At 41.5% G+C, this 12,455-nt stretch overlaps 1 protein-coding gene across 1 annotated transcript in view; it reads right to left on the reverse strand.

Annotated features, from left to right (window-relative positions):
- Positions 1-9,814, reverse strand: part of antxr2a (ANTXR cell adhesion molecule 2a) — an 82,581-nt gene extending 72,767 nt beyond the window's left edge. Inside the window, exons 1-2 of the mRNA XM_085295524.1 lie at positions 9,327-9,814; positions 2,874-2,945 (exon numbers count right to left, since the gene is read on the reverse strand). Of these exons, the coding sequence (XP_085151650.1) occupies positions 2,874-2,945; positions 9,327-9,499 (245 nt within the window). The 5' untranslated portion in view covers positions 9,500-9,814. The remainder of the gene's footprint in view (positions 1-2,873; positions 2,946-9,326) is intronic.
- Between the last annotated feature and the right edge of the window lie 2,641 nt (positions 9,815-12,455).

Raw genomic sequence — 12,455 nt, forward strand, 5'->3', positions numbered from 1 at the left:
ACAGAAGGACATGGATTCGTTTTAAATAAACAAACAGAAGCAATACTCTAAATGTCTCATTTAGTTGCTTGTTTTAAATAATAACAACTAAAAAAAACCCTGTAATATGACACGTTTTATTATCCTGTACAAAAATCTGCACTTCTGTCCTTTGTCGTCTTTACCAAACCATCGCGGCCACAATCAAACACGTGAAGTTCTCAGACTAGCTGGGAATGTGTCAGTGTGACAGACAGTGTTATATAAAGCTTTTACATCAGTTCAGTTCAGTTAAAGGGAATTAAAGACGCATTAATAATGAACCAAACAGAAGGGGCTCTTTTAATGTCAACTAATATTAGTGGATGACTTAAAGCAGCTTCTGTGGGACTGAGGAAGTGATTAATAAGACAGGAAACATGTTGTGGTAGTGAGTCACGCATAAACACACGAACAAACACAAACACACACGCGCACACATACACAGGCGCAAATATAGTATAGAATCTATATATTTTGTACCTGTGACTTTTTAAGGGTGTTAAACGACACGTTGGACACTTTGATGTGTGTCTGACCAAACAGTGTGGCGTCAAGTGTTCGCAGTACAGCCAGCGCTGTTTACATTCAGTACCGCTCTGTCATCTCCGAGCACTCGCTCGCCGCCTCATGAATTATTAATAATTTATTTTTTTAAACAAACATGGCTGGTTTCTGAGTCCTGTACACACCGACGCAGGGACGAAGACATGGCTATGGTGACATTCCCCAAAACTGGGGGTAATAAAATTACATTAGAACTGTAATAAAAGACATAAAATGAGAAATGAATGAAATAGAATATATAAAATTACACATTTTCATATATAGATATAAGCTCTGACTAAGCTGGATTTAAAAAATGACAAGATCTGATGAGTACTGGGGGAATTATTTAGTTTTAATATTATAAAACAATGATTTCTCAATACTTTTATTTAAGCCAACATAAACTACAAGTGCATTTCTTCAGTAAGGTTTCACTATAAAATTCAGTTAACAAACTAAAATCCAAAGAAGCTCTAAGTAACCAGCAGCAGGGCGTGACACACTTTCACTCGTCCTCACTAGAATACCGAAATCAATCACAAGGGCGTGATGGGTCGTCGGTTAAAAGGAGCACGAAATATTGAGCAGGCAAATTAAATATACACTAAACCTTTAGAGAACATCTACAAGGGATTTTTTATTTTAAAAATACTAGTGATGAAACAAATATTTCTGCCAACAGCCACCTAAAAATATGATTACAAGGAAGTGGGTTTGAGAAGTGACCGCATTGAGAGACTTTCATGCTAAAGGTGGCGTTCACTGTAACACATTTTCCTGTTAAATTAGAATAAAGAAGTGCTGGAAAAATAGACGTGTCAGCGTGAGGCTGGTGTCCTACGGTTTAACTTTTCGAGCATCAAGTGTTTGATGGTGTAAAAAAGACCAGACCACAGACAAACTGCGAAGCGTCCAAGTCAACTGAAAGACAGAATCCTCTTACACTGCAAGCTTGACCTTAAAGTTTTTATCCTGCGCAATCATAAAGGTAACAGCGACGCGGTCGTCCTCGTCATATGTGGATTCCAATCAGCGACACAATTTAGGGTGAAAAACATCGTGTAACCATGAAATCACAGGATGCTATAAGTAACTAAAGTAAAGATACTTCTGCGTCGCTTAAACAATACTCTGGTGAATACTCGATTACATGCACTCGGTTACTTCACACCTCTGCTACAGACAGAAAGCACACGGATGCCATCCCACAGAGCGAGTTAAACTTCAGATAATTAAGTGTTTCCTTCAGAGATCCGAAGCCTTCAGAGCATAAGGAGAGGTGCTGATATTTCTCACCCACATGACACATGGCCCAGTCGCGATCCTCCCCCGCAAAAATAGCACAATCTTTAAGCCACACGGCCAGATTTGGCAGGGAGCGGTAGCAGCCGTATACATCCACATCCTGTCTGCAAGTTTCGGGACTCATATGTGGACTAAAAACTAACCGCACGCAAGTCACGGATGAGAAATCGTGGGTGGTGACTTAACGTCGAACTTTAGGTTTTAACTGGAGCTTAAGATGTTATTTGTTACCTCTTTAGCAGTACTGGGATCTTTTCTTATTTCTAAGAAAGACTTGGGATAAAGACGCAGTTGATGCCAAGGACAAATCAGAGGGTGGTGTTGGGTTTTTTTTTCTTTGAGAATGGTGGAGAGGGGGGTGATGAAGTAGTCCAGTTTGCTCCACATGGCGGAACAGAAGTGCTCTTGGTGAGCGAGCATTGTTTAGCAGATTGTCCTCATCGCCTTCCAGTGTTCTTTTGCTTTACTGTACATTGTCTGCCTGTCAGCCGTTCTGTGGTGGAAGCAGGGGATAAGTGTGGAGCCGGACCCCCCCTGGTGCAAATGGCCATTCTCACAGCCCAGAAGACTGCTCCTCTCTGCCACCCACTCCCACCTGGTGCCTTTGCTATTTTCTTCAACCAACCACTTCATTCTGGCTGGGTCGCTACCGTCTGTACTGTGCTGGCAGGCGCCGTTTGACTCAAACGTTATGCAAGCTGAACGTTTCAAGCCGGTTTCTGCCGTTTTGTCTTTTTAATGAATTATGTGCAAGACGGATGCCGTAGATTCTGCACAATGATAGTTTGTAAAACAGGTGGGAAGTCATTTAAATCTGTGCAACTGGCTGGAAGTAACGGTGTGAGCGCTTGAGTGATAGACATTTATCCCATAAAACCGCCATGCTGATGTCAAACAGATGTAAAACAGAAGAAAAGGCCTTCTTTCATTTTCCCCAACTTATTCCTCTTTCTTTTTAAACATCCGTGAGATATGAGAAAGCAGGAAAATATCATACTTGCCTCACAAACCGGTCAGTAAGGTTCTTCACAAAGGAATATATCTCACGCCAGTCATTAGCAACGCTTCCAGACCTGAAAACAAGAAAACAACAGTCAGCTCACAGCTCATCAGTTGCAGCAGATTGTGTGCTGGGGAGTAAAATACTGTACAGTATTTGTGCTTTGTACCACAACCACAGTTGGACATTTAACACCAGCCACATGCTGGATAATTGTGCAAAGTCTGTGTACTACAGCAGCCACTTCAGCTGTTAGAATCCTCAAACGTTCACACGAGGCTTGCCTCTCTACAAATGTACTTGGCCAACAGATCTGAAATTTAACAGGAAGTTACCGGGTAGAGGTTGAAGCAACAGAATGCAGTTTAACTTAATCCAGTTAATTTGTGCAGTTTAGTAACGCGGGAGTTCTCCGATGTCTGACAGGCCCACTTCTGCAACCTTTCGTTACACAGACGAGCTCTACAAGAAGTGCAGAGAAAGATGGAATAAGGTGCGAGTGCTTGTTCTACTGTCTTTGTCTCATTAAAACTAATTAAGAGTTGGTAATTGCCAAAAACGACACATAAATTTTCCAAGGTGGGTGTGAACCTATAGCCCTTGGCCCCTCTCACCCCTCAGTAAGTCGGTCTGACCACAATGAACGAAGTGTGTAAAATGTGCCCTTGATGTAACGACAAAGAGGTAATTAAACCAATAATTACAATTCTATGTATGTACGGAGAACATAAAAAAGAAGAGTTTGACCGTTAGGAGGCTCATCTTTCATGCCACCTCTTTCTCCTCCCTGCTGCCCATAGACAAGGTCACACAGCGGAGGAAAGAGGCAAGAATAAAGAAGAGTTTTACTCTACTTTGACAACGCTGGTGACTCTGCATATATTTAAGTGAGTTCTTTGTGGCTAAACATTGGTTTAATAGTTAAAGGGATGAGAATCACCTCTGGTTTTTGTTGGTTTTTGGTTTTATAAAAATTATAATGAGCAATTTTGAATCTTTATTTGCATGAAGCTCCCAACTTAATCTACTTATGTGTTCATAACAATAAAGACATTCTGAGTGTTTTCTGCTTCGTGCATTAACATTTGGGTTTGCTCTTATAACCTGGTGCCAAATTTCACAAGATTAATTTGCATATCTTGATGCATGCTCAATCATCCAGGTTAGTAAATCTCCAAAAAGTTGATTCTGTTCATCAGGACGCAGCGTTTTGTGGGAGAAACGTTTCGTCTCTCATCCAAGTGACGTCTTCAGTCTCAGCTGACTGCAGGTTTCCCCAATCTTATAAACAGTACATTTGCATAATGACTGAAACCAGCCCACTGATCAATCCTGGACAGGGAGGAACGCTGGTTTGAGGGCGGAGTCAAGGAGGCCATTTACGTGAAAAGGGAAAGACCATCTCTGAAACGAGGAGGGGGCCTAAGGGTACATCTTTCGCCATCTTACAATGCTGTGATTGCAGTCATTCCCCAACTCTCTGTGAATGGGACTCATGGTCTTTGGTCAGTGGGTTTTGGTCAGTGGTCATGAGAATTTGCATAATTAAGATTAAGGAACTGACCTCCCAGCCCATTGTTCCTTCAGTGGGCTGGTTTCAGTCATTATGCAAATGTACTGTTTATAAGGTTGGAAACCTGCAGTCAGCTGAGACTGAAGAAGTCACCTGGATGAGTGACGAAACGTTTCTCCCACAAAACGCTATGTCCAGATGAACAGAATCAACTTTTGGGATTTACTAACCTGGATGATTGAGCATGCATCAAGACAAAGAATAAAGTAAGTTAACGTTATAACTCATCAGGACCTGCACAATACTGTCATGCAACAAAACTCAAAAAAGTGAGATGTTTTATCTTGGGTCGAGCTTTTAAACCAGCTAACCCTGCTTTTTCACCAAATCAGTAATTTCCATCTACTGTTTGCTCTTCCTGTGATATGGAGTCTAACTAGCGAGCGCTGCAGAGTCATTAGCTGATAGTATCTCCTCCTTCAACCTGTTTTGATTAGCTGGTGTGTTGTTGCATCTTCTGCAAGAATTTTCTTGCTTTTGGAGTTTGCAGAGGTCGCTCTCATAGTGTTGAGCTATCCTCCATTTTAAATAAACTATCTCAGAATGATTTAACAGGCTGGAAATACTTGAATTTTATGTTCATAAATCTTTAAGGCTAATACAGCTCCAGGTGGAGTGTGCTCTATCCACTGTTAGAAACCATTTCAATCAGTGTTTGCTTTTCTTTGACGTCACACTGAGGATGTACAGGTTGGTTGCCAAGTGTGAATGGAAAAAGATGACAAGTGAGGCTAAAAAGTGAAGCTAGTGCAGAAGCGCCACCAACCATTCTATCTAATGGCCTGCTGGAAGTCTATGGGAAAGTAGCTCTCAGTTCTCTTGCTCTGTACTTTCAGTAAACACTTTCCTGATGGGTTTTTGGACTCAACTGCTAGTTTATAAAACAACAGGAAGCTCACTTGTAAATGTTGGTTCCCCAATAGAGTCCAAAAGGATTATGATTTGTGTTACTGTGTGACTGACAGATGCTCTGAAAAGGGTTTTGAAAGAAAAAGGTAAGGCAGTGATTGCTGCCGCAAACATTACCGCACAGTCTTATCAGTTCAACCAGGAAATCCTGAAGTAGAGCCATCATAGCTGCAGAGATAAAGTAAACTTAGAGATGCTGCAAGCTGACAAGTAACAAACAGTAAAGTTCAGACCTGTTACATTTAAACTTGCATTTGTAAATCCAACGCATTTGGCAAATTTATAAAAAAGAAATGCTGAACAAGCAAAGATGTGTGCACGCTGTCATAATTGTGCCAAAAAACCTTGGTCATCATCCTGTAATTATGCAATTTTATCCAGGGCAGGGTGGGTCAAACACAAAAGGGCCAGGCGAGCAGTGTTTCAACTCAGCACGGTGGCACATGTCCAAGCCGTGGGAGGGTGGGATTAAAAACAGTTGCTGTCAAGGCTGTAAACTCTCCTTCGTATACAGGAGGTCTTTTTGCATGGCACTACTTCTACAAAGCAGTTTTGCTGAACTGAATGTGGCTGTGAAGTCTCTGCATGTGTGATGTCTGCAGCAGGGCTGTGAGAGTGTGAAACACAGGAAGTAATACAGCATCAACATCTGCTCCAAGCTGCTTGCGCTGGGTTTGTCGGTGCACCATAAGGGTGGTTTCAATGGTATTCGAGGATTAGAAGCTTATATGTGTAAAACTCACACTAGTTAATGCTTTCGCATAAAAAAAGACTTAAGTCAAGACTTTAATCAATGATTAAAAGATGCTCTGCTGTCATGTCAGATAGCTGTTGCTATGGATACTGAAACAATGAAACAATACAGCAACAGTTGAGAAACCTTCATTCTTCCTCTTCTCAACAATTCAGCATTTCCCAGAATGATAACATTATAAAAAGCCCATGACATGTTACTGACCTGTTACCAACTGTGCTCTTTAAACATACCATAAATATTATGGTTGAAGTCTGGTTAACGTTCAGGGTGCGAAAGATGAGGTCACGGTAACACTTGTGTGGTGGTACGAGCTTCACCACATGCAACACGAAGCACAGCAGTACACCACGTAACCAAGACACAGCCCAAGAGTATCATTCACTTGAGCGGTCACAGCCCCGGCTTGATCTCGAGTTCACTTGTAGTTCTTTTCAAATATCTGACCTTAGCCTCGAACATTTATCAAAGCTTTTTTACAGCCGAGCAGCTAAACAGAGACCTTTTTCAAGCCCTGTCATGAAATCTCCAGAGACATAAACTGTAAGCTGCCAGTGCATTATAATCATCATCTGCTGTTTTTAATGCATCCAAAGTTCCTGCAGCTGCAGACCAACTGAAGGCTCTACATTACATTACAAGGCAATCCCAATTTCCATTTCCACTTTTTAGTTACAGCTAACACTAAAGCTTCACTGAAAACTAACAGGAGATTAGACATGCAGCTGACAACGAGCCAGCTAAACAACAACAGCTGGTTATAAGGTGAAATTATGTCAGCTGAGTCTAAATGCCAGTAAATGACTATTACATCCTCACATTGTATGAGAGTTTATTCGCTAAGTATCTGAGTCCAATACTTCAGAAAAGCCGGCTCACAGTCACTGACAGAAAAGTTCAGGATATTCACAACATCTCACCTCAGTATCAATTCAATTTTATTTATACAGCACCAAATCACAACAACAGTCGCCTCAAGGCGCTTTATTTTGTAAGGTAGACCAACAATCATATGACCCCTTATGAGCAATCACTTTGGCGACATAAAACTCCCTTTTAACAGGAAGAAACCTCCAGCAGAACCAGGCTCAGGGAGGGGCGGGGCCATCTGCTGCGACCGGTTGGGGAGAGAGAAGGAAGACAGGATAAAGACATGCTGTGGAGGAGAGCCTGATATAATAACAAGTATGATTGAGTGCAGAGAGGTCTATTAACACACAGTGAGTGAGAAAGGTGACTGAGGGAGAAATACATGGTGCATCATGGGAATTCCCCAGCAGCCTAGACCTATTGCAGCATAACTAAGGGAGGATTCAGGGTCACCTGATCCAGCCCTAACTATATGCTTTAGCAAAAAGGAAAGTTTGAAGCCTAATCTTAAAACCTGAATCATTGGACGAAAGTGAGCTCCACTGACTTCTTTCACAAAGCTTTACATATTTGCATATTACAGTTTTGCATATTGACAGACGAAACAAACAGCAGACTGACAGTCACTACAGTTGACTGGTGGTCAGAGATGCTTGTCCTACAGTGACCACCATAACTGGGATTATGTACTTGAATTGGGAGGTGGAAGAAAACACAACTTATTGATTGCAATCTGCAAACCTCTGATATCTAGCAATGAGATTTTGCACACTGCCTAATTTTTAAGGTACCCAAAACCCTGTGATGCAGCAGCTAGAGAAACGGTGAAGTTACTAATCGATCATCCTTTGTCATGCTGTAATTCATGTGATACATCATTTAAACTGTTGTGCAATTTGCCTTGCATAACTATGTACATGACTCTTAAGCTGCAGTTAGGGCTGACATATTTGCTGTTGTGAGAATGAACGGGATGCTAACACAGTAAATATAACCTTTTATACTTCCCCGACTTGCTGTAGTCTTCTCCTAAATGTATCAAGAAAATAGAGACTGTTATACTTCTGGAAAAAGAAAAAGTGATACTGAAGAAGGTTTTATCACACTAGTAAATTCCTGCCAGGATCTCACTGATGGTTTTTTTTTTGAGATATCAGTAAACCTGAACACAGCTTATTCACTTTGAATATGAACCAGTCTCCACTTGTACCAGATTACAAAGAATTTAAAAGATATCCAGCTAGCCATAACAACACCAAAGTAAGCAAGTGCCAGGAGTGATCAGTTTGCACGCTGCCACGCACATTCCTTCTTTGTACTGTGAGTTTTGGTAAATGAAACTTGTTATCACCTTCAGTGATAAGGTCTTTTACATGCACAGCTTTAATCACTCTAGCAAAACAACAGTACGTTCAAAGCACAGGGAAGCTTCATTAGAGCTGACTGTATCCATCAGTCGCTTCGCACACACAAACATCAGCAACTTCAGCATCACTTCACAGTTGATTATTGTGCTTCAGTTGTATAGTTAACTATAACATGTCAATTCATTTTTATCACAACTCGCTGGCTTTTAAAGTGGTTTAGTTTGTTACGTTTCCCTCCCCCTGTCCAACCCCACTTCTGTAACATCACATTTTTACCCCAGTCAGCCACATCAGCATGACTGGGGTCTGCCACTGATGTCAACAGATGGGATTCAGGCAGAGGCGCAGTTCAGGCCAGGCCACTCCAAACTGCACGTTTGGATGTTAAAACTTAGACTTCATCGCCTGCAAAAACTGCCAACTCTAACATGGAAATCCATGTGACCCCCTTGGAAAATAAGAAATCCGCTAAAACTGACATTCAGAAGCAAAACAACATCACATATAAGTAGATTTATTTATTTATTTTTTAATGTGAAAAATAATTGATAAATAAATGGAATGAGTAGAGTGTATAAAGTTTTCAGTGAAACTAAAGTCGAGAAGCAGGCACCAAGTGGGTCCCATCAGACTTTAAACAACCCTTTGCCCCCCCTTTAGGTAAGGCCCTGGCCGTAGCACTTCATCTCCATAACGCAGCAGACCTGAGTGGTAACAGTAACCCAATGTAAACCTTATAGTGCCACAAATTTATACACAGTCTGCATAAGATACAGGATATGTTGAAAACGCATATTCCTAATCAGGTCGCAGATAATCTGTCCACCCTAACCAAACTATCCCCCCAACATCCCAGGGGTGCACCGGCTCGTCCTCCTCCAAAGGCAAACACAGAAGTCCATAACAAAAAGCATGCTGCTGCAGCGCGATCAGACAGGAGTCATCTAAAGTTCACCAGCTCTGCCTGCAGTTTTCACTTACTTGTCTAAAACAAAGTAGAGGTCGTACGCCCCGTGACAGGACGCTTCTTCTGCCCAGCAGCACGAGGCGAACAACCCGAGCAGGAGCACCGCGACCGCCGCCGAAGTCCAGCCGCTCTGTCCGCGCACAAGTTTCTCCTCCGCGGCAAAGTAACGTGACAACTTTTCCCGCATGTTTGCCACACAGAGAAACGATAAGGAGTCGCTGCTCGTTGAGAAAAATCAAAGTTTAGATGAGTTTTCGGGGAGGAGGAGCTGCATGTCAGACTTCTTCCAAAACAACCAAGTTAACACTTTGAGCAACAAAATCAAGGAAATCGCCGTCACGTCACGTCACGTCACCGATGAAGTTTCTACATCGTTGTGATTCACTGCTCACTCACATCCTCAATAAAATCAAACCTGGCGAAAAACACGCAAAACCCCAGACGGAAGAAACCCAAAAAATATCAGCTTTTCGCAAACTTCACCGAGACAAACTGTGAGAACTTCAAGGGCTGCTCAAAACTCGTACTGCTGAGTGCTGTAGGCGTAGCTTTGGTACAAAATTAATCGCTTCTTTTAAAGTTCCTGCTTCGTTTTACAGATGTGCCCAGAAAAGAGCTCGTGTTGAATTTAACAAAGCTGGTAAATGGAGAGAAAGGTGTTTAATAAGCACACAATAGATGCTTTATTACGTGGTGGAAAGGACTGTTACTGTTACTGTTTTGTAAGTAAATTGCATGACGTTTGTTTTTTCAGGTTTTTTTAAATATGAAAATATAAAAATACGCAGTCTAAAAGTGCTCATGTTTCTGAAGGCCGTGCCATCAAATCACTCAATCCTTCGTTTTACTGTAGCCTACAGCCTGAACGCTGTACGTTTCATCACTAAAGGTGTTTTAACCTGGACAAAATGGACAACATCATAAAAATGTAACCATCAAAGAAAAGTGACAGGTCAGTCATATAACTTTGATCATCCAGTTAAAATGCACTGTGCTGCTGGTAAACCTGTCCTGCCAGTCAGTCTGCCCTAATTTTACCGCAGACCAAGCTCCCACCTGGCCGCCTCCTCCCACTGAAATGGCAGGCCCTGATCTTACAACCTTAAAAAAAGAAAAGAAAATGTTTATTTCCTCCAAATTACCGTCTACAAACTACAAACCGTCCCATCTGATTAAGCATCCGCAGAATAAGCTGGAACAAACCAGACACAAGGAAGTCCACCCCACACTGCCAAAGTTCCTGAACGTACTCAGAATTAACGAATGGTTTTAATGATGGAGCTGTAGGTTGTTAAAAAACAAACAAACAAACAATAAATATGACATCACCATAAAGCTGCTCGCGACTAATATGATGAATGTGTCATCCATTGACCTATTTTTATTTTTTTTCTGACGTTTGCCCAACTTTGGGAAAGCGCTGTTATACTGACGGCACTTGAAGGCGTCATCAGCCTCCAGTCCAGTCCAGTGCGCATGCACGGGATGGAACCAGCTGTTTCTTATGCAGTGCTGGAGTTCCCATTGCACACATCCAACATCTGTATCACCTTATGAAGAGGACTACATAATAATGATCACATAAGAAGGATAAAGAGTGTTTTTGTTTTTGCTCTGCTGAGATGTTTCATCTTTCAAAAACCGCGGAGAAACATTTCAAAAGTCTTGGTAACCTGGTGAAAAAATGTGTGTTTTTGTTGCTCTTAAACCAAATGGTGCTAGTTAGCTATTTTGGCTCCAAGGCTCCAAAGCTTCCTGTTGCACAGGGGATCTTTGGAACTAAGAGAAATGATTAATGATTTGTGCTTTCAGGCTATGAAAGCTGAAATGACCACACTTGCTTCATCTTCTCTTTTTCTCACAATGACACAATTTCCCTAAATTCTTATGACATCTGAGTTAAGAGGCTTTTGTTGGAGCACTAACATTAGCTTGGCTGCAACATGCTTCATTTCAAACTGTATGAACACGTGGCATACAGAGAAGGCATCCAAAGCTCTTTTTCCAATACAGATCGAACAGTCACACTGAGGGAAGCAGAAAGTCTGCTGGCTACACAAGCACAGGAAGAGGATGCAGATGTGAGGTCCACCATGTGTGAAATCCAAGAAGTTACACAAAAAAGACATTGCTTAAGGACACACATGCTTTCTTATTTTTTTATTGTGGTATTTGTTGCAGTTTTTGAGAGAATGAGACGCTTTAGAAGCCTCTCCTCTCATTTCTTAATCTCCAGTCTGTCTGCTTTAGATTTTGTATAAAGTGCTGTGGAAAAAATATTTGGCCCTCTTTTTGAATTTGTATTTGATTGTTGCATAAATTACAATCGCGCGTTTCAGATATCAGACAAATTTTAATGTTAGACAACGATCATCTGAGTAAATACAAATGCAATGTTTAAATGATGATTTTATTTACTAAGAGGTAGTAAAAGCTATCCTAACCTACCTGGACCTGTGTGAAAAGGTGATTGAATAATTGATGGTACCAGCCTTGGCAGTTAGAACTGACATTAAGCGCTTGCAGTAGTGTTTGCAATTAAGTGGAGTCTTCACGCACTCGTCTTTGCACTCTGCTGGAGTGGAAAGTTTTCCAGCATGAATGGCCTTTTTAAGGTCGTGCCAAAACTGGGACTTAATTGTTTTTTCCTCATTTTTTTAGCCCTTCCGAGGTGAATTTGGTGGTGTGTTTAAGATTGCTGTCCTTCAGTATAACCCAAGTGTGCTTGAGCTTCAGGGCTAAACTGATGAGCGGACATTTTTCTGGTAAAGGGCAGAATTCATGGTTGCATCAGGTCATCCTGAAGCAGCTCCAGGCCATCACAAAAGTCCCAAATGTCTTGGGTTGACAAGCCTTTGTGTTGTTTTTGACTAGCAGTGGTCTTCTCCTTGAAAGTCTCCTATGGATGCCATTTTTGCATCATTAGATGTTGTTCCGGTTTCTTTTGTTGTTGATGTGCTCTTGGAGTAATTTTGGTATGATAATAGTTGTTACCATGGTTCACTGGAGTCCTAAAGCCCTAGAAAGGGCTTGGTAGCACTTTCTAGACTGATAGATGTCAAGGGCAATAACTTTTTCACAAACAGCCAGGTAGGTACGGATAGTAAAACAAATAAGGAAAACAAATATGCAGAAAGAAAGAA

This window comes from Mchenga conophoros, linkage group LG12, assembly GCF_057382185.1.
Source record: "Mchenga conophoros isolate Kocher_MC1m ecotype Shallow Benthic linkage group LG12, M_conophoros_male_GT1.1, whole genome shotgun sequence".
In the NCBI taxonomy this organism is placed as follows: Eukaryota; Metazoa; Chordata; class Actinopteri; order Cichliformes; family Cichlidae; genus Mchenga; species Mchenga conophoros.